General features: G+C 40.6%; 1 protein-coding gene across 5 annotated transcripts in view; it reads right to left on the reverse strand.

The window, feature by feature from the left end:
• LOC132791869 (protein abrupt) overlaps positions 1-23,477 on the reverse strand; it is a 53,127-nt gene that overhangs the window by 26,960 nt on the left and 2,690 nt on the right. For 3 of the 5 annotated variants that reach the window (XM_060800974.1, XM_060800984.1, XM_060800999.1), the window contains 5 exons: positions 13,730-13,771; positions 2,205-3,157; positions 1,152-1,767; positions 763-1,047; positions 485-686 (listed from right to left, as the gene is read on the reverse strand). In XM_060800974.1, coding sequence (XP_060656957.1) covers positions 485-686; positions 763-1,047; positions 1,152-1,767; positions 2,205-2,683 — 1,582 coding nt within the window. In that variant the 5' untranslated portion in view covers positions 2,684-3,157; positions 13,730-13,771. Of the gene's footprint in view, positions 1-51; positions 386-484; positions 687-762; positions 1,048-1,151; positions 1,768-2,204; positions 3,158-13,729; positions 13,772-23,477 lie in introns of those variants that run through there. The other 2 variants (XM_060801007.1, XM_060800990.1) reach the window with 2 other exon arrangements.

A 23,477-nucleotide genomic window follows, 5' to 3' on the forward strand; every position in this document is an offset into this window, starting at 1 on the left:
TTATCTAAACATTTTATGAGTTTCATTGCGCTATTTAAATAATAAACCATAACAACTACTTAAGAATGTAATATACATAAATATAAGATATGTAATATGTATGTTGGTGAGTGAATACAATAAACCGATAACAATCGATATACAGCGCACTTAACTATACTTAATGAATACGTTTTACTTTCTTGTTTTGGTTACATTTTGAGATTGTTCTTTGTTGATTAGTTGGCCAATTGTTTGTCGAATTTGTAATGCCCTGGCGATTCATCGGCTTATCGGTTTATCGATAGCAATCGATAGTTAGTTACGAGCTTCTTGCAATTGCAAATCATACACAAATCGTTCGCGGCAATCGATAAATCATACACAAGAGGCAAACATATGTACTCTATAATTCAATAAAGATTGAAGTGAGCTTTATGCAGCTCTTAAAGCGTTTCTCTTATATGGAAAAAATATAAATCGAATAAACGAGGCTTGAACTCACCAAAATCATTACCCCCCAGACCAGAGGGTCCTGGCAGAAGACCAGGAATACCCTGGAGGCCTAGGAATGCATTAGGGAAGGAGTGAGAGCGCTGATTGTCCATGCCATCGAGGGTGCCATCGTGCTGACCATCTCCACGATCTGATGGCTCCGTATCGCTACTGTTCGAGTCTTCTCCGGCACTCTGGCCAAGATCATGTTTCTGTGGAGTGGTAATCGGGAAATGGGAAAGGAACAAAATAAGTACAAATAAAGGAAAGCTTTTACCATTGTCATACCTGATTAGCCTGCTGTCCATTGCTGTTCTCTAGAGCCTGGCCTAGCAACGACTCGCGGAGTTCAAGACTACGATCACGATCCTTGGAAGTGTCACGGCTGCGATTCCGGGTCAACGGATGCTGTCCCGCCACCGGAAAGTCACGGTCTATAAGCAATCGCTCCGGACTGATGCCGTGTTGGGCACGGAACAGATCGGCACTCTTAATACGCTTCTGAGGCGGCGGAGTTAGATGACTCTTGCGACTACCCTCCATGTCACTTAGGTCCCAGTGGTTGCTGCTTGCCTTTAAATCGAATCGAATGGAATAGAATAGGGTTGAGATTAGTGTTAGTCAATGCGCGATGGCAATCGAATCGAGTGCAAGCTGGTTGGAACTGCACACTTTACTTTGCTCGGATTTGGGTTTGGATTCGGATTGGAGTTTCTTACGGGCGACGCTGCGGATGCCTTCAACTCTTGAATGGCGGGGGTCACGCTGCTTCCGCTTCCACTTCCGCCTCCACTCTGGCTTTGACCCTGGCTGTTGCCGCCCAATGGCAGACTTGATGCTGTCGCTGCGGCTGCTGCAGCAACGGCTGCTGTCAACGAAGCCGCGGCAGCGGCTGCTGCACTCGAAACGGGCAACGATGACGGCGTCTGAGGCGTGTTGAACGGTGAAATCTGGCTGTGTGTGTTGCTGTTGTTGCTGCTGCTGCTGTTATTGTTATTGCTGTTGTTGTTGTTGCCGTTGCTGCTGTTGTTATTGCTGCCAGCATTGCTCAGCGCTGTGGGCAAATAGTTGCTAACTTTATTGTGATTGCTGCTGTCAGCGGTGTTGTTATTGTTGTTGTTGTTATTGCTGCTGCTGCTGCTGCTGCTGTGACTCAAAGCGGCCGAAAGAGCCTTGGAGTAGGGATAACCTCCATTGACATCCGCCAGGCCACGTATCTGCAGCAAATGAGCCGTCTTCAGGAAGTCGGGCAACTGCTCATGGCTGACATTAACCTCGCCGTTATACATAAAGCTGGAGGAGCAAGTTTTAGTTAAAGAAAATTAATTTTAGATCTATTAAACTCATATTGCTTAATCTAAGAAGAAAACATGTCCATAAGTGACCATCAGCTTCCAAACATATTTTCTGATAATGCGTCATCCTAAAAATAAAAGTACCCTTACATATATTCTATCATCGACGAACCGAAGGATCGATCTTATCTCTTGTGATGACTAGTAATATATGAAAAATATTGATACATTTGTAAAACTATGTAAACAGTGTTAAACTGCGATTTTATCATCCAAGAAAATAATTTTTCAATATAAAAGCATTAAAAGTTTAATTAAAACAGCAGTTGAAGTTCTGTTTATGTTCAAGTTGCATCAAGCTGCTCAAAATGCATTTCAGCTCTTTTAGTTATCTGCCCTGACTTTGTAATTCCTCAAGACAACAACAGGACTTACCTCAGCAGGTTCTCCACATCGTCGCTGCGCACATCGCGTAGTATGACAATGGGATGCTCGCAGGGATTGGCCTTGAGCAGTTTGCGGAAGTAGGGACTGCAGGCGCTCAGCACCACCTTGTGGGCGGTGAAGGAACGCTCGTCGCAGGCAAGGGTCACATCCACAAAGTCCTCCTCGTCCCGAAGATGTCGGAACGAGCTAAGTATGGATGTCTGAAAGTCGTTCCATTTAAGCGCATAATGCTGCTGCTGTTGTTGCTGCTGCGATGAATGACCTCCCAACGGAGGCAGGGGCAGGGGCGGTGTGGCTGGCGAGAGCGCCGTACCGGCGCCGCCAGCTGCCGTGGCGGCCAGTGAGTGCGTGTGAGTGTGCGTGAGCGTGTGCGAGCTGTGGGTGGAGGTCGCCAGTGGCGGTGGCTCCATTTTGACCACGCCCGCGTTGTTGTTCTCCGCCGTTTGCAGCTGTGTGGACTCGGTCATTTATCTGTATAGGAACTTAAGCCGTTGTCCTGCGACTCTTCGCTCTTCACTCTATGCTTTCGTTCTCCTCTCTCTTTCTCTCTTCAGTTCTCCGTCACTCTCTCTCTCGCTCTTAGTTAGCTTCTTCCGTCTTTTGTGCTCTGTCTTAATGGACTCGATCCACGTCGGCCTTTTGTTGTTAATGCTCTGATTTGGCTATTGTTGTATGGACGAATGCTTGCTTTGTCCCCGCTCTATGTATGTGTAGTTGTGTGCGTATGAATGTGTGTCTGTGGGGCGCGTATCGCAAATATTTACAGTTGCCGTTCCGCCAATCTTAGTGCTTAACTGCGTCCTGCGTCCTGTGCTAATTGGGCGAAAGTTGTGGCAACCTCTGTCGGCCTTTGTCCATTTTCACGGGACTAGTGGGGGCCACAATCATGGACGGAACGTTTACTCAGTGCTGGCTGAAGAGGGCGAGCAGGGCAGCTCAATCTGTAATCGAAGAGAAGAAGAACACATGCACAAATATAAAAAACGTGTTTAAAAGAAACGCTCGAAAATAAGTCGTGGTCTCAGTTCAGGTTCAATTGCCACCGTCGCCTCGTCCACGCACACACACGGGGCGGCAGGTGGCCCCTCACTCAGCAGCCGTTGGAAACCCCATCATTAAATACTATTACCAATTATTCATACTTAAGCACCGAGACTACGCTGGCGGTGCTTACCCAGTTGCCAGTTGCCAGTTGCCCAGCTGCCCAGTTGCCCAGTTGCTAGTCAAGTTGCCCCACCGCGGTGTCTAATGGAATCATTAATTACGCGAGCGCACCGAGCGGGCCACTTGTCGGGGGCATTAGACGCAAATCAATTTAATTTAACCGTTTACAAGCAGCGAACACCGCTCTTTGGGCCTGGCCCTAGAGACGAGGCCAACTCGATCTTTGAGCTCTGACTTGCAACACGAAATAATTGTACAAGATCATTAGAAGTCCCAAAACAGACGACACGCAGGTCGCCTCAGTACTTTTCATTCTCTCTCCCTCTCCTTCGACAAACACTGATCGATGTGCTTGACTTCAAAATATTTATAAACCCATTCATCTGATCTTCGCTTTGGGATGACCCTTGGATTATGATCTTCACATGGAAATATCGAAGGCAATGCGTAACGCCCCTAATAATAATCAAAATAATCACAGAAGCCAACTGCAACAACTTTTCGTTTGCAATTGGCGCCTGCATTTGCGGCAAGCTCATTTTTCATGCCACATTCCAAAAAAAGAAACAATAACAACAAAAAATCTAAAATGAAACTCGACTGTGGTTTCCCGTCTTTTTGGATTTCAGATTTCTATGTTTACATCTTGGTTGCTTGCTTGGGGTTGCCAGCCTCAGGGTTTTGATTAATGATATGCCGCTTTAAATTCGATTATGGGCATCATCATCATCATCGCAAAAGAGCAAGACCGGAGTGGCGCACTTGCTCTCGATGTACCCATTTTAAGAGAAGACACCTGCGATTCGTAAAGCAGTTTGTAACAAATAAAGAATAATACTCAAAACATAATCAAAAGTGCGCAAGGCAATGGGAAAACATTTAAATCAGTTTGAAAAGGAAAATCATACACACTTTGTGGCTACAGATTTATTGATCATAAAAACAATAATGTTTGTATCTTTGATAAAATTGCCGTCTTCAGCAGCAGTTTCTTGTCTAAGACAAAAATACTTTCGACTATATTTAAATTATATTAGATTAAATGACAAATTTGGTATACGCATATATCGAGAAATTAATAACTTTTTAAAACCATTAATTAGATACATTTATGAAAAAGTTCTTAATGTGCGCCTCCTGAAATTTTATCGTTTAGTTTTAATTTTTAGTAAAGGTGTGCGTTAATGTTTAGTCAATGAATGAATGAATTTTGACAATATATGTAGATTGATTAAATCTTCAGAATACTTGTTTCATTCGAAAATCTAAATTCTATATAAATGAACCTATTAGTTTTTTAGAATTTCTCTCGAAAAGAGTTCAAAGAACATAATGCTCAGTATTATTATTATTTTATATTATAACATTTATTTATATCATTTTAACTGAATGATTATGAAATTGTATCTAAATTTATATTATATTATTCAGTTTATTAGAAGACTAGTTCTCAACTTAAATTTGCCACTGCTGAGCTGTGTATTAATGTGCGTGTCAGTCTGCGTGAGTGTGGGTGTATATGTGTATCTGTGGTACACTTACAGTTACAGTTAGAGTTACTTCTACTGTTTGTGTGCGCTAATTTATGAAGTAACCCAAAACAATTTCATCATAACACACTTGCCGACAATTATTTCGTTTATTGAACAAACATTCGCGTCGTATCGCATAAATTCGAAAGGACAACAACAATAACAGCAAGAACAATAATAATAATAATAATAACAACACTAACGAAACAAAATCCGTCCCCCTATCTATGCACTAAAGCGAAACAAAACGAAAAAAAACAACAAACAACAAAAAAACAAAATAAGGAAAACAAAGCAAAACGCGGTCCCGCGTTGGTAACCAGACAAATATGTAAATGAAATCGGAACAAAAAGGAAGCGTTTCATGTACGAGTATGACGACAGCATATGTGTAAATGTGTGAGTGTGTCTGTGTGTATGTGTGAGTGCAACGCAATTGCATTTCTCACGTTGGCACGAGCACTGACAACAACAACAGCAACAAGGACGCCTAAAAATGGCAAATCGACTGTCTAAAAAACAAAACATATCAAAAATTTGCGTGAAACAATAAAAGACACGTCCAAATTAAAAGGCCAACGGACCCACATACACACACACACACATACACATGCATACACAAGCACACACATTCGAAGGATATGCATATAAGCTGTGGGGAAGATGGAAAAGAAGGGTGCGAGAACAGCGGCGCATATCATAATAACAAAAAAATGTAAATGATAATAGTAAATAAAAAACGAATTACTAAACAACACACAAAGCGCTTGATATCCAATCAAATGTTTCCATATGCGTGGCAAGGAGTTAAGCCAAGTGGCAGCGGGGGAACGAAAGGGCGGGCAAGTAACAACAGTTGTTGTTAGACAAGTAGAAAGCACACAAACACAGCAACTATTTTTGGTAAATTGATACGGCGCCTTAGTAAACGATTCGACGGCCCCAAAGCACATGGGCACATGGCCATAAGACCGAAAAGCGAACCGAGCGAGAACCGAGGGAAGGAGGTACTACGGAGTATCATCCTCCACTGAATACTAAATACTTGAGAATGGGCTAAGCATATAGTCATATATTTATACGCGCATTCATATAGCAATTTTCGGCGTTTCTTACGATGTTGATTATGATTATGGCGAGTACTTTTACCATTTGCATTTGAGAATATAGAATTGTTCCATTAGGTTTATGGAGATGGAAAACCGTTTACTGCCTCGTATTTTGTCGCATTTATTGTAAACAAAATCTGACAAACGGCAATTGAATTAAGTTTATTGTTCCAACTGTTTTCGATTTATCAATTCACTTTGAGCCTTATTACGGAAAACTTAAGTTTTTACACCCGCTACAAATAGGGTAGAAGGTTATTTTGAATTTGTGCCTGCTGGAAATGTATGTATGAATTTAGTACAATTTCGATATACCAAATATAGCCTTTGGAATATTTTGTTGTATAGTAATTTAATATATATTAAGGAACGTATATATGGTATATTTTGAATGTAGTACTATGTCGATATACCAAATATAGCTTTTGGTATATTTTTTGTATTTTGTTGTATATTAATTTGGTATATTTTAAGAACTGCTTTGTTTTTATTCAAAAATTACTTTTTATTGTAAACCTTATTAGTTTAGATTTCAATTAGAAATACTTTCACATAAAAAAACGAGAGTCCAAAAAAAATATATAATAATTGAGTATTGAACTTAGCTGACAATGCACAGTTTAATTGTTTTATTTGACTTTGTAGTTATTTTAATTCATTTAATTTTTTTGCTTTGGAGCTAGTGAAGTACGCTTGTATTTATTATTGTTGTATAATTGTTTCGAAATGTTAGCAGTTGCTGCCTAAATAAAATTGATTAGAAAATGTCAAAATAAATCATTTACAATATGCAAATTTTCATAAAAGTCTGCAAAGATACACAAAAGCGCACACAGCCGCATACATAAAAGGGTCGGCTAAATGCAAGCAAATTAGTTAAAAACCAATTAAAATTGCTCATACGCCGCATAGACCGCACACACACACATACATACACAGCTTCACATTCGAACGCAGAGAGAGGAAAAATGTAAACATAGTTTAATCGCACATATGTACATAAGCGAGTATGTATAGATAGATAGCCGAGCGCTATTGTAGATAGATAGATAGGTGCACGCAACTGTATCCAAAAATCTAAATTAGAGTGTCAATAAAATACACTTTTAATGAAATAATTAATTAGATTTTGCACATCAACAATCCGGTGCGCATTTGCTAATGTCCATCCACACACACACACCCATATACATATGTATATTCGATATTTATCTGCATATTATATTTGTATGCGTGTGTCTAAGTTTTTGTTTTAGTTTCAGGCCCCCAAATTTGGTTGCCATCACCTGACTTCCCTCTCGTGACTCGCATTGTTTTAAGGGGATTTTGAATTTGAATTTGCATTGCGTTTCCACATTTTTTTATTTTGCCTGCCTCCTATTTTTTCTATTCTATTCCATTCGATTCGATTCGATTCGTTTTGAATTTGTTTTTTTATTTTTGTTTTTGGCACAGCTCGCGATTTGTTCGATTTTCAATTATTTAAATGGTTTTCATTTTGGTCCCACACATTTCTAATTTGCATTTGTGGAGCACACCCTGTAGAGCACCCTCCACCCTCCACCCTCCACCCACCTCCCCGCCCACCCAAGGCATTGCATCAAAGTGCCACTCAACGGCACAAAAACTAAAATGACTGGACAGATAGATGGCAGCAACAACAACAAAACTGACTTTCCTAATTGCCTCAGAGAATTTAAATTGAGACATGAAATTGAATAATTCAAAATAATTAGCTAGCAAGAAGCCAGTCTCAGTCTCCGTCTCCGTCTCAGTCTCAGTCCTGGTCGCAGTCCAAGTTGTCCGACGGGGTCGCGTAATTGCATTAATGATTTTGATAAATGACAAACGCCCTCAAACGTCTTTGACTTTGACGTACATATCATTGTGCTGATATCGAAACACCTTAAGAAACTAATCTTAAGATCTGCATTGTTGACATAATAATCTGCGTATTATGATGCTAAGTAGAACATTTCAGTATGGAAACTTTTATAGAACGCGAGAATAATTTAGTCGATCGCAAACCCACTTATTCATCAATTAATGTAGAAAATATTTAAAACATTCGTTTAAAGAGCCTGCAAAATTCAGAAGATATGCACGAGGAAATAAATAAAAATAGAGGGAGAGAGAAAACACGTTTTAGTTTCGGAGAGAAAACTAGTTCGTCTACTTTGAGCTATAATCGAAGACAAAAACTAAAATGAAAGAAAACAATAGTTTGAATTAGCTAGCAAGTTAAAACACACACTCGCATAGTAAAGTTATTAAGGAATGTCTGTACATCTGTGTTTGTGTAGGGGCAAAAGAGTGCCAACTTGTCTACACGATCCATTTCAATCGTAGTCCGAGCTCGCAAATGACCGCAAATCAAGTCGAATCGCTCCGGCTGCTAATTAAACTAATTGAGTAATTTCAAAGCCGAGCACCAAAAAGTACGAAATTAAATGAGCAAATAGACGAGATAGAGATATAGATACGGATAGAGTATGGATGGCTGGGCCAAACCGATAAAAGCGAGAAATAAAACTAAAGCTCAGAATACGACGGGGACAACAGCGACAAACGAAAAAATCGCCACGGAATTCTGAAGCGCCATCGAAACCTGAATTCAATGCCCCAGTTGTGGACAGGCAGGTGAGCATAGCTCGGTTCCTACTCCAAGTCCCATCACTCAACTGTTAACAGCTTGTCATGAGTTCGTGTGGGGTATATTTTTGGAGTATTTTGAGAATCGGATTAATTGCAATGCTGCAAAGCTATTCTCAAAACTTCGTTACACTCGCACTCGAAGAATTATTTAGTTTCTGACTATATATTCATTCCAACGAAAGTCTGAGATAGTGTGTGGGGTTCTTTGGTAACCTGTGCTAATTAATTTCCAACTTGAAGCAAACGACGCACTTAATGGGACGGGCCAGTTGATAGGCATCTAATAAGCCGCAATTAGCTGCGCATCAGGAGCGTTTCGCATGGCCAAGAAATGTGGCCAAATGTATGCAAATGCCGCTAAAGCACTGAAAGAGTTTTCAACTTTCTTTAGCCAACAATACTAGATTCGGATACGTTTAAAAGATTCAGATACTGCGACAGCCAGAGCCAGAGATACGGATTCATTTGTCGCTGCACGCTCAGTGCTTTTGATGGGTGTCAATGAACCTTCCACAAAAAATTGGTAGTATTGAGAAATGGACAGCAACAACAGCAACCAAAATGTAGAAAATACGCACAAGAAACCAGTCACTAAACAAAGACACTGATGTAGATACAGATACAGATACAGATACAGATACAAAAAAAGTAGACACAAAATACTAATACTAATAATAATAAATATGAGCATGGCAGCAACAACAACAGCATCAGCAACATTAACTGAATGGTATTAAAAATTTACATAAACTAGCCATAAATTAAATTAGCCAAAAGCCGCAGTCGAATCCAAAACCCTGACTGAAGAAGTATCTGTAAGATACACACACACACACACAGATAGGTATGCTGCATCGTTATTCGAATACAATTAACGCCAAGAGAGAAAGCGAGTTGGCGTCTCTGTGTGTGTGTGTTTGTGTGTGCTCATCTATGTACAACTAAAAAGAGCAACATTCAAACTAATTTGTTTTTGTTTTAGTAAGATTTTTCCCTTCTGGCTTTTGGGGGAAAACAATAAAAAACAAATCAAAGTGAAATGAGCACACACACACACACACACACACCAGCGCACTTATAGAAAGAGAGGTTGATCAGGTACATCTATTTAGTGGATATACGATTATATGAAAATTATTGCTCTGCTCATATGGATTTCAAAATATCATCTTCATCTCCAAAATGGCAGAGTTGTAAGTGTCATTGCCTCGCTTGCCATCTCTCTCTCTCTCTCTCGCTCTCTTTATGTAGCTATAGCTGTCTCTGTCTATGCATACCTTATAATAATACATTATTCGCTTCGTTTTTAGATTCGTGTGCTTCTTTTTTCTTCTTCATATTTGAGAGTTGAGCTCTTTTATGTGTTTCTCATTTTGTAGTTTTCGTTTTGCGCCCTCCCCTCAAAATGGATCGGATCGGATCGGATCGGGTCCGATAGTTACTCTGCCCTTTGTTGTCTCTGGCTGTCCAGATCTCTCGCTCCGACTCGATTGTAATGTGCTTATGGCCAAAAGCAACGAGCAATGGCCACTTTGTATTGGCCAAGTTGTAGCTGTTCGCGTTTTTGTCATTAAATTTGCGTTTCTTTCATTGGTTAACTTGTTTTTTTCTCTCTTTTTCTTTTTCGTTTTCTTTTTTCTATTTCTATTTGTTTGTCTCACTATGCGTATGTCGAGTGTTTTTGTTTGTCTGTCTGTGTGTAGTGCTGTTGTTATTGTATTGTTTCGTTTTCTCAATGCTTAATTTAACGATCATGTTTACATACTTGGTCCATCTAGTTCGCCCACGGTATTTCATTTAATTATTTTGATTGTATCAACCTTTGTCTCCTCTTATTTCGTTCGCCTTAAACCTTTTGGTCAACCCATCACCAATATCATATAACGACCTCTAAGATTGTCAACCTAAGAATACTACTATCTATTTAAAAACTTTTTTCGATCTTTAGGCAAGTTATGGAAATGTCTCGGAAAATGTTAATTTATTTTGGTTTTCATAGATCTCCTCCTCCATATCCTCTATACTTTACAATTCATAAAACTTATGAATCGGTTTGAAAAGTGTATTCAACAGTAATCAGTATTTAGTTATACTGCTAAAAATGTTTCTAACTTTATTTTTAATTAGAAACAATAAATGAACGTCAATTCAAATTACAACCCCATTAATCATGATGTTACTTGGAATGATTCGCATTACAATTATACGAATCAAAGGACAATTTTCGAACCATCATCCAAAACATTCATTTTGTTTTAATTGCAACATTTACAAGTGCTTATCCAATGAAGATATTCAAGAGCCATTTAAATGTTCAACATTATCATCAGATGCAGGTTGTTCATATAAATGTGAATCCGCATTGGAGTCAGTGTCTGCGACTTCGACTGCGACTTCGACTGAGTCTCAGACTGGGGCACTGTGCCATTAAGTGAATTTTATGAGTGTATTCAATTCAATCGATAATCGAGGCACTTGGCTTGAATATATCGACGGTTTTGGGTTTTGCTCTGGCAGTAGGTTAATTATAAAATTAACATTAACCGACCGACAACTGGTCAGCCAAGGTACCGCTCCCCCGTTTGCCCCCTCCTCAGCTGTCACCTATCGACTGCCTGCTCTAATTCGACAATGCCAACACATGCGCTGATTTGTGAAGCGGAAGGTGTTCGGCGCATCCAAATATATATTTGGTTTCCCCCATCCCCGAGCGTTGTCTACTCGCATGCTTCCAGTTGCCTGCCCCTCGTCTCTCCTCACGCCTCACGCCACAGGCGATGGCTTGGTAACCACGCCCCTGGTACTCGTTTGGGGTACGATAAATTTCACATGACATTATTAGGTGACTCTTTTATTTGCTGTTGTTGCTGTTGCTGTTGCTGCTGCTGCTGCTGCTGTTGTGATTATGTCATAATTTTAGGAAAATAAAGCGCTCAACCAAAATAAATTAAAAATTGCTTTCATGCATGAATTGCTTGCGGGAGGGGGGAGAGAGCGAGACGAAGAACGCGCAACACGGTCCGGCAACATGAAGAGGCAACAGCCACAAGTACGCTGCGAATAATCTTTGCGAGGAAACTTCATTAACCGCAGTATCCAAATATAACGTCAGTACCTCAATCGATCCATCGACCAATTCAACTGACGTCTAATGGAAGAGCTCCAATACAAAGTGTCTCGCTCCGTCTCGTCCCGGAGGGGACCCCAAGTGTTTATGGTCGATTGAAAGTTTATAATGGATAATTTGCCGATGCTCTCATTGCCCCTCTTCAAATTTGAATTGAACATTCGAATTCATATTCAAATTCAAATATCGAATGAGCAATGAATGAAGTGCGCAATATTCAATTAAAGTCGTCATTATTATTAGTAATTTCCTACAAATGTGTAGACTGCTGCATCGCATAGAAGACTGCAGATTGTAGACTGTAGATCGGCTGTCGATCGATAGATCTTCATTGATTGATACAATGCATTCTCTCGAGTGCTATGTGATAGCTTCACAATCTACTTGCATCTTGCCATCTTTTTGTTGTTGTTGTTGTTGTTGTCCCCATACCGGATAAGTTCATCAATTTTCAATTTGTGTGTATTAAGGCGACCTCCCACACCCAGAGCCACATCTATGCAGGTTTCTCTCTCTCTCTCGCTCTCTTGTCCCCATCTGTCGATCATAATGAGCCATTATGCAAAACCACGAATGCGAATACGAGAACGAGTACGAGAACGGGAACGAGTATATTTTCGCTAATGAAGTGGAAAATTTCCACGCACGGACGTCTTTATTAAAAGTAATTAAGTCGCTGCAATTTTCATTTATGCCACAAGCCGCAAACAGGGTGCCAGCGAGGTGATCTACATTTGCTAAAGAACAACTTAAGATTTAACTCTAAAAGTGAAGAACAAGTAACTCTTAACGAATCTGTATCTCTCACATATTGTGTCTTCTGTGGGGTGTCCGCTAATTTCTGTCTACAAAATAGACCCCATGTCAAGATGATCCCCATGTGATCACACAACTCTCAATCAGTTGTCGTAAAGTAAGTAATAATTGTATCTAAATTTGTACGCAGTACATTTGAATCTCAATAAAATTTATAGTTATGACATTTACCCAGGCCACTCGCGTTCCTAAAAATATGATCAACGAGTACTCGCTCATGTGTGAGTGTGTATTGAATTTAAAAGCATTTTACCCCAAAACAAGAAAAAAAACAAATCGAATCTATTGTAGTTTGCTTCCCCCCTATCTCTATATGTTTGATTCTTTTCTTCTTTTGCTGTTCCTGTTGCTGACCGAATCGCAACCGAACAGCAGATCAGAACAGAACAGAACAGAAATTGAACTCAAGTGCAGACAATTGAAGCTGCTCAGAAAATCGGCGCGCCAGTCTTTAAGGAGGCCATCAAGGGGCGGACTGGCAATGGAAATGGAAATGGAAGAACCCCTCTTTGATGGCATGTTATTTGTTTGCTGTTTGCCATTTGAAAGTACCATGCGTATCGTGGAGCATAGGAGTGGCGTGATCAGATTGCAATCGATACAGGGTATCTGCTGGTTGGCACAACGAAATCTGCCGCGATTCGCATAAAGATTTCAATTTGAATTTTGATTTTGATGATTTGTTTACTTTTTGCAAGCAGTTATTAATCGAGTCGCTGAACAGACGAGTACTCGCGACATTTGGTTAATTGATTTCAATATTTCGAACGGATGGCATGCCATGCCTTCCCCTCTCACTCTTCACCTCCGGTTGTTGTGTTATTCTCGTTGATGGATGTACTGAGTACCTCATCAACTGGGGATCGCAGCTGTACTCGCACCGCACCCAGTTTCCCGTCACAATTACACCAAATTAAAACTTATATTGCGTCGCTCTTTGATTCTATTAAGATTGTTAACCGGGCAGTCCCCGGGTCTGCTCCGAGGGGTGCAATTTCATTCGCATTTAACCATATTAAGCAAGCATTTCAATTTCAATTAGCGAATTGATTTGACTCGACTTTAAACCATCTCTCTACTGATATATGCTATATGGTAGCAAGTACTTACATAAAGTGCTGCTCTTTGGGCTCTGATCTGGTCCAATGTGATCTGCAAAGAGAACAATGAAGAAAGAAGCATTTGAAAATGGTCTACAACATTTGAGTTCATGTTAAAAGTGTCGATTGCAATACAATTTATTGCCGCCCTTCGATTGTCCGTTTCGTTTCGATTCGATTCGATTTGTTTCAAACGTGACCGATCCCAACCCCTGCCTCTTAACTTTATCCAAATCTACCTGCTTGGTGAGTCTGTCTAATTGCAGTCACTTAGCACTTGGCTAAGATCTTGTGTCCCAACATCAAAGTGCCAGAAACAATTGCAGTTGATTTTCCTTGGATTTTCTTGATCCCAAAAATAAATTTCCTGCATGACAGCGGCTCTTTTTCCTCTATCCTCACCTCTTCTCTTCTAAATGTCGCATATGCCCAAATCCTCATCGAAATACAAATGCCATGTGTAAGTCACAAAGGATCTGAGCTGAGCGGGTTCATAAAGCAAACAATTGGTAGCAAAACCATTATTTTGACTTAGTTCTTACTGTCCTGCTTTAAAACACAATATTTTTCTTCTATTTGTTCCTTGTAAGTGTTTTTACCTTATGATTTCTTTAAGGCTTCAACATTTAGTCTAAGACAGACTTTTAAAATGTGGCACTGAATCATATATGGATTCAATCAGTTAATAACAACATAACATATGTGGAAGTGTTTCTTCAATTATAATCTAGATAATTTCAAAGTAGAATTAAAAATTATCTCAACTCTGCGAAAAGCGCGACTTTATTTTGAAAGTCAAGATTCTTCCGAGTGAAAAACGGGGGAGACAATAAGCAAACTAATTACAAATACGCGTGGAAATTTCAAAAATCTTGGCCACTAAGAAAAGGGTTGCCTCGCATTCAAGGGGTGCGGGGTGGGGGGCAATGGGACACCAAATGGAGGCAGCTGAAAATTATGCGCTGCAATTTTTATTGCTTCATTGTTCTTTGCGGCATGTTTTTTACTTATTTTTTGTTGTTTTTGACTCCTGGCCGAAGTATGGGGAAGCAGGATGGAGGAGGGGGCGACGAAGAGCTTGGGTTCTTTGCATTGTTTGGACGTTTTTCGGGTTAATGTTAATTACCAAAACTGCTTTGGCACTTGGCTGACCGAGAAAAACCCAAAGCAATTAAAATTTTTATGACGCACTGAGTTATTACTTCAAATCCACAAACTTGAGTAATGCCAACGCCTCTGCCCCAGTATCAAACTCTCCCCGCTCTCGCCCCCGCATACGCCTCTGCAATGCCAAAAAAAGGACGTGAGAAATTTGTAACTGAAAGGGAAACTGTACGCCCATGGCAAGAAAATGTGGTAAAAAAACGAGCAGAACAAACGAGAGAAGATATTAAAAAGATTTATTGCTTTATGATATCCATAAGAAGAGGGAAAAACATATCTACACACACATACACACACACAAAAGGTGGTCACCACTCTCCTTAGATACACAACTACCTGCGATGGTCAAGGGGAGCGAGATAGGTCAAAGGTCACACCGACCGATCCGCATCGGATTCGATCGGATCGCAGTGCGCTTTCCCTTCAATTCAGCCGATGACGATGATTAAGGTCGAGACTAGCAGTGGTCTCTAGTAACTAAACACACTGTGAAATGCTGTAATTAAAGTCTAACTGTCAAACTCCAATAAATTTATTCCACTCTCCATGGCCATGTCGAAATCAACAAGCCAAGTTCATTTGCCTCTTGGCCATCTGTATTGATCGTGGCTTCTTTTTCCTCTCATCGCATTTTTTGTACAAATCATTTGCATAAAACGATTCGAACTCGACATTTTTGACCACAGTTAAACAACGAAATATGTTTAGTACGACTTTTTTTTTGGTTTCGTCTTCTTTAAGTTGCATGCAAGTGAAAATCTTTCCCAAAAACAAATCTCAGATGTGAAAGTTTATTAATTAGACAAAACAATAAAAAAAAACAAAATACAAAAACAGCAATAAACAAATGACGAGCTTAAAAAAAGCGAATCTTATTCGTAAGACTTTAAATTATGCACACATAAAATTCACTTACATTGTCCATCAAGTAAATCTTTCATTTGAAATTCTTGAAGAACGATTCAAAAACGAAATTGCTTTAAATGAAGACGTTTTATAGGTGAAAGTAATACAGTGAGTAAAAATCATACACTCTAACTTTGAAGGTAATCTCAATGATGATACAATCTCAATCAGAGAGCTATGTTCTTGGTTTGGTTGACTAGTGCTCATAGTATTGAATATTCCAAGTAATACTTGTAATTAGAGCTTATAAAAGGGCGATAACAGGAACGAAAGCGAGCTGTAACGAAGGATTGCATGATAAGGACTCATATCAATTACAGTTACACGAGTTTTCCCAGTCAAAAACAATGCGATTAACATAAAAGGCCAACGATTTCCACAATAGAAGCAACAACAACAACCGAAAGTAGTTAAAAAAGAAGTAATAGGCGTAATAAGAATAATTGACGCTATGTCCAAACTGTTTTGTGGGTGATCCGACAAGGGAGCCACGGGGTGGGATGGGAGTGGGAATGAGGATGGGGATGGGGATGGAGAATAGTGGGGGCAGTGCGTGTGTCAGGGTGGATGAGGGGTGAGGGGTGATGGCAAAGCAACAGCCTGGAAAGCGTTGACTTGTGACCATTTCATAAATACCGTTATAAACAAATTACGACAAAAATAATGGCCCAACAACAACAACAACAATCGTAACTAGCAACAACATCGAAGAGGTAAAGTAGAAAAATAGTTGGAGAAAAAAGGGCTAACAGGATAACAGGAGTCACAGCGGTTGGCAAAGAGAAACAGAAACAGAAACAGAAACCGAAACAACAACATCAAATTCGTTTTTTATTGCTCACATTTACACATGTACAAGTGACAGCACCCACATGCCCCCTTCACCCCTCCCTCCAGCACACACACTGAACTGAAATTATGAATTTCTAATGAAATTAAGCGTAATGGCCAACAAAAGGAACTCTGCCTAGACCCCCTCCATCAACCATCGGACTAGGTAGGGTTACCACCCGTCGGCAGTCCGATGAGAGAGTCCCGGGTTCATAGGGTGTTTATTTGACGACGGGTCGTCCTGGGTTGCGACCGAAAACAAAGCTGAGCTGTTGACCCCGCGAAGGTGTCCAAGCCCACGGCTTTGTAGCGTTGTGTAGTGTAGTTGTTACTATTTTTTTTCTTTTTTTTTTGTGATATTGTGTGGGGTACAATTAACAGTCACAGTTACCCTGCGTCTTGCACCTTTCGGCATTTTGCCATATTGCGTTGCATCGCACATTGTAATTTTTGGTAATAAAAATTTCCACCTTCGACTTTCTCTCAGACATTTTCTCCTTGTTTTTGCCTCGTTCATAATTTGGCAGGCAGCGCGAGTCCTTTCGGGCGTGTCGCGTGGCCAGCACCACCGCAAGGATAATTGCCGCCATTTGAATATTCAGCAGCTACATTGCTCTGCATGTTAACCGGCCACACCACAACAAACCACCGCACTCCACCGCACCCGCTCCTCACCGATCTTAGCGTAAGCCCCAAGCTAAGCCATCGACTCATTTCGCTTCATGCGTTGCCCGCCCGGTCGAGTACTTGGAACACACAATTCGGTACGATTTATTTGGGCGTGTGAATCGTGTGAATCACCTTCCAGTTACAACTTCACGGAGTCAACTGTCCAGTTAAGCTTAAGTAGGTATTAATTTCTCCCCAGCGAATTCCCCACTTCCACTCCCTGACCTCTCTCGATTCCCGTCATTTCCCGCAGGAAGTCTCGGCCAGGCAGCGATTGCAGTGCTACAAAACTTTTTGTTGCTCATCAATGCGCAAGTTTTGGAGCTGCGAAGCCGATGTGAAGTACAAGTAGGCGAAGGGGGGAAAGTGCGATGCGGTGCGGTGCGGTGACCCCGCCTAAGGTTGCGGTAAGGCAATAAAGAGGAGGGAGGTAAAGAAAAAAGAGAGAGAGAGAGAGAGACAGCAACTGTGGACCTTAAGCAGTTAGTCACAAATACAATCGCGTAATTAATTAAGCGCGTCAGCTGGACACTGGACAATGGTCACTGGACCTGATCAACAACTCTGCTTTAAGACATTACACTTAAATCGCTTTTGGGATAGTTTTCATGATTCAGAAAACTAATTGTATAATATTAGATCTAGCAACTACAGATTGGATGTGAAATTCAGTTTAATATTTAGTAAACTTAGTTAATACATCTTAAAAAATCATCAGCTTTTAAAATGTATCAGATGATTCTCATAGCAAAGCAGATAGCGCTATACATAATCGTCTCTTAATAAATTAATATTTAATTTCAGGAAAATTACAATTGCGGAGTCTTCTAAATTTTTTTACCTTTTACTGCTCATAGTAAAAAAAAATATTCGATTAAAAATTTAGTATAGTAGAAAGTTCATTTCAATTGACAAAAATCTAACTATTGTTATATTGGTCAACCACGTTGAGGAAAGTTTCTAATAATTATTTGAATCAAAAGTTTTTTTAGAGAAGCTTTTGCTGATTACACCATGGGATTGAGCCCATTGTGCGTCGGTTGTGGCTGTCAGTAAAGCCTCATGCTGGGCACGGGTTTTTAACCTGTCCAAGGCACACGTCCTCCTCTTGGTTGAGTGAGTTGGCAGATTGGAGTGGGGAGGGGAAAGTGTGAGGGTGAAGGGGAGGTGGATACGCATTGTATTGGCCAGAGGCAAACACACCTCAAATCGCGTTTTGTCCTTTATCAGGTAATTCACTTTTTAACTTGCTCTTCACATTTCATTTTGTAATTCCACCTTTGAATGCGCTGTCTGTTGGGGTCTCTTTTTATTTTTATTTTCTTTCGCGTTCTTTTTTGTAATTGTTTGCCATTAATTACAGCAACAACAAAGAGGTAGAAGGAGACGTAAAGTACAACGACAGCAGCAGCAGCAACAACAACAACAACAACAACAACGATGAGGGAGAATAACGTCAACGACAACAACAACAACAACCACACTTGAAGCGCAAATATTTCCGCTTGTGATTGTGTTTAATTTTATTTATAAGTCGCAATGACACACCTTCCATTTCGATTTACGATCTGCCGCATTAACGGTTAATGAACAGCTTACCAAGTTCTGGTCAAGCAAAGAGTACTGCTGAAGAAGCTTGTGGCGGGAGAGGGAGGGCAAGACGTTACTAAAATGGTCGGTAGTTGAAGCAATTGCCCTTAGACAATTCTCTTATTGAAAGTTGCAATGTTGTTGCTTCTAATTCTCGTAGAACTCGTCCTCTCATTCGCACTCCACCTCTCAACAAGGTGACACGACGCAACTCGACGCCCACGCTCTTCGCGGCGAATTCGAACACGTTTGAAGCAACACGAAGTGGACCAGCGACACAACACGAAGCCACACTCGCTATGCTTGCGAGCAAGTGCCTGTGTGTGTTTCATTCATGTTGTCGACTCCATCGAACGAAACGACTCGACTCACAAGCCGGCAAAGCGGCAAAGGAAAACAATAACAAACCTCAGCTGAGGAAACTAGGCGAAAACTTAAGAGTCAGCAGAAAGAGAGAGCTAGCAAAATGCACACATTCAAAGAGAAAGAGAGGGAGCGCGAACGAGTATTGACTGCAGTCAGCGATTGCACAATTGACTAAGGGCCAGACGGACTTTCGTCCCAATGGCGTCTGTATTTCTGGTCATAATTTGAGCAAATAACTATGCATCACAATGTATGTATCTTGAAAATATCTTTTTGAAATTCGTCTTTTCTGTCGATTTACTGTCTGCTGGCATTAACCAACTTTTTTGCACTTGGCGTGCAGCCAAAAAGCGTGGCTGCGAATCAATAATTTCGCTGCTGCTGCAAAGGAAACAACTGAAAAGGCTCAAAGAAATTGCATTGGGGCTGCATTTCTTATTGGAATACTTAGGCTTGTAATGGTGGCGAAGGCGGGGCGTGGCAGCAGCTAATCCCACGAAGCAAAGAAGTAAACAAAAAAGGCAATATCACTATCATCATCATCATCATCGGCGTGCAAAGTTGCTATTATCATCATGGGGTTTCCCAGCTTTGTCCTGTCTGCCACTGACAAATGCGAAATAACAGCAGCAACAACAACAACAGCTCGCGATGAGCATCAAAAGGAAATTCACAAGCATAAAAATCAAATCAAATAAAGCAAAGCGAAAGCCATGAAAAACAGCGAGCAAACGAGCAAAGCAAACGAATTCGCGACCATGAAAAGGGAATAACAGACCCGCGAGGGGAATAGAAGCGAAGGAGACCCACAGAAACAGTACCAGCACCAACACCAATAACAGCAACAACAACAGCATAGCTGAAGCAGCATGAACAGACGCAGCAGCAGCCACGAAACGCGTTGGAAACAAAACGCAGACAGCCTTTAGCGGCGACGTCAACGCCGACGTCGACGCCGCTGCCGCTGCCAACGTCAACATCAACATCGCGAGCAAGAGCAATGACGATGACACGTGCTTTTTTCAGCTGTTTTGTGGAAAACTGGCAAACAGTGCGAAAAAAAGGACAAAAACAAAAATCACAAATGAGAATATGAGTGGAGACAGCAAAATCAGGCAAGAGCGTAATCGACAGAGAACCACAAAGAGAAAGAGTAAGAGGGATAGAGAGGAAAGATGAGAGAAGCCAGCGAGCAAAGCCAAATCAAACAGCAAATAAAATAAAGAAGATGGAGAAGGAAGAAGGCAGAAGACACCAAGCCTGCAGGTGGCAGCACAGTTGCAATGCTTATAAGCTTGTATGTGTGTACGTGCATACTCGGCTGTGTGCATGTGTGCGTGTGTCTGCTAGCTTATTCAATGTGTGTACATGTGTATGCATTTGTGTGAGTGAGTGGGGCTCGGGCTGCCGACAGACAGCGGCGAAGCTGACGGCGTCGCTGGTCGTGCAGTCTTTTTGGCGCGTGACGTCGACTACTGTGTGTTTGCGTTTGTGTGTGCAGAGTGAGGTATTTGGCAAAGGGAAGAATTGAGAGGGGGTAGAGAGCAGACAGATGGGCAGCTTGCAAATTGCATTATTATGCGAGTGTCTGCAGTCTGCACTGCAACAATAACAACAACGAGAACAACAGCGACACTGGGTAGCGTCGTACACACATAACAAAAACAAATTGCAACAAAATACGCAAACAAAAACAAAATCGGACGACCGCCCCTTCATGCAGTTAGTTCTGTGGCGATTAGGAAACTGCAAGCGGCAGCAAATAGTTCAAGGGGGAAGCAGTTGTGGGAAGGGAGACAGCGTGGGGTGGGGGATGGGGTCCAAACAGACATTACATGCAGTTTTGTTCAAAAATTAATAGAATTTCATAAGCTTTCGGCTCTGTCTGTCTGTCCCATTCATGTGCGCTTCGCTCTCAATTCGTTTGCCGCTCGCTCTCTCTCTCTCTCTCTCTCTCGCTTGCTCTCTGTCTCTGATTCTCTATCGCTCCTACTCGCTTACACTCAGCAGATCTGACGGCGCCCACTTGGTTTTCTCGCTTGCACACTTGCTCGCCTATTCGCTCTTTCAAATGTTAATTTGAATTTTTATTAGGTTTTAGGCTTTTATTGTTGTTGGTGGCCAATGCTGCTGCTGTCTTTGCTGTTGTTGTTGTTGTTATGTGTTTTATTTTCACTTAAAACTGCAATTGTTGCTGCTACTGCTTCTGCTGCTGCTGTTGACGCTGATGTCGACGTCGACGTTGTCGTTGTCAACGTTGAAAGTGCGGCTGCGTTAGAAAATTGCATTTGACAATAGCACCACTCACACTCACACCCACACAGAGATCCCCTTGTCCCCCCTCTCACACAGCACACATACAGACACACACACACATGTGTGTGCGAAATGGTTTTTAGGTCGTGGGCTTGGCTTGGTGGGCGGCTTGATGAGCTAAGGGCCGGTGTCAGATGGGGAACGGGTTGGGGGAAGGGGTAGGCACAAAAAATAACCTTTTACGGATGCAAATTTCTAAAATTTTGTTATTTTGTTTCCAATTGGCATACGTACATATCTACATACGTATATATGTACAACTAAATATATTAAATATACATATGTATGTGTAAATTTAGATAGAACTTTGTATGTGATTAAGTCAGTTCTGGTTCATGCAATCGAAAGTATATAAGAAACAATACAATAATGTATTTGACAAACTGGCAACTGATAGATATTATATATGTCGAAATAATTTAATTTCGCATTGCGGACTGTGTGAAATTTACATTAATTTATAAAAAGTTTACATAATATAAATTTTTATTTCGAAATTTAAATTAAATGTGTATAAAGTTTAATCTTGACCGAAAATTTGAAAATAATGTGACGGAACTCGTATTTTTCTGAATTCCTTAAAATTACTGTAAATAACTCGAAACTATTGAAATATAATATTTAATAACAGAACATAATTTAATCAACGTTTTATTAATATTAGTAGATAAAAATATTACTAATATTTTATATAGTAGTTAAATATTTAAAATATTGTTATTCAATTAAATTAAACAATGTATCAGTTTATTGTTTTTTTTTTTATTTAATTTCGATTTATCAAATATATTGTGATTAAGTGAGGAATTTGTATAAACACATTCCAAATCGGAATTGTAATATTTTAAACATGAAAGTATTCAATATAGCCTCTAGAATCGACATTTTAGATACATAAATATTTATAAACTGCAGCTTGGGCTCTACAAGATGACAATACAAGTTGCACTAAGAAAACTGGCAACTCATGCAGATAAAGGCAAAAAACACACATATTCAAGAGAACTGTTCCGACGTTGTTGTTTGTTCATATGGCAAAAATGAAACAATCGGAGAAGTACATTTCACAAATTTTGAATTTTTAAGTCAGATTTTGGGAATTGTTTGTTGAGGTAAGCGACAACTAAAGAGCTGGCGTTTTAGCCAAGTCATGAGCGATACGAAGGCGCCGCTTTGAAAACAATTGAAGTACAAATTTGTCCCTTTTCTTGTTTTTCTGGGCCTAAAAGTGCAATTACATATTTCGCCAGGCCGGGCCGGGCAGGGTCGGGCAGGAAAAAGGAATGTCCGCAATGAAGGTAAAAAAGGAAAAGTCATTGAGCTGTCAGGCGAGTTGGTCGCCGATTTCAAATCTCGTTTACCGACGGCCGCAACGCAACGCGACGCGATGCGACGGCAATGGAACGGCATTTGGCCAATGGACTTCTCTATACCAGACTCAATTGTGGCCACTTTTTGGCCGGCACTTTGCATTTTTCATAAGTTTGAGACGCTTTATGCGGCAACCGGGGTGGAGGGGAAGAGGTTGCAAATGGAGTCGGGGCTAATGGCTAACGACGAAGACGACAAAGAAGTCGACGGCCCATTTTGTACCCTTTTTCGCGGGCAATAAAAACATTTTCCTTTCTTTTTGTCGGTCAAAAATAAAAATAAAAATGAAACGAAACGAAATGAAATAATGAATAATATGAAGAAAAATACTTGGCTTGTTCGCCAAGTTGTTGTTGGCGAAACAGAAAACGCATTAAGTGCGCGGTTTTCCATTGTTTATAACATTTTTTTCTACGTTTTTTCTTGTTCAGTCAAAAAGGGGATAATTAAGAATGCTTATTTATCTAGAACGACGACGAATGTGCCTCATTCCCGGAGTCCTTGACCACAGCAGGGGGCGACGTCGCAGCCAAAAAGAAAGTTTT

Source organism: Drosophila nasuta, chromosome 2L (genome assembly GCF_023558535.2).
Source record: "Drosophila nasuta strain 15112-1781.00 chromosome 2L, ASM2355853v1, whole genome shotgun sequence".
Classification (NCBI taxonomy): domain Eukaryota; kingdom Metazoa; phylum Arthropoda; class Insecta; order Diptera; family Drosophilidae; genus Drosophila; species Drosophila nasuta.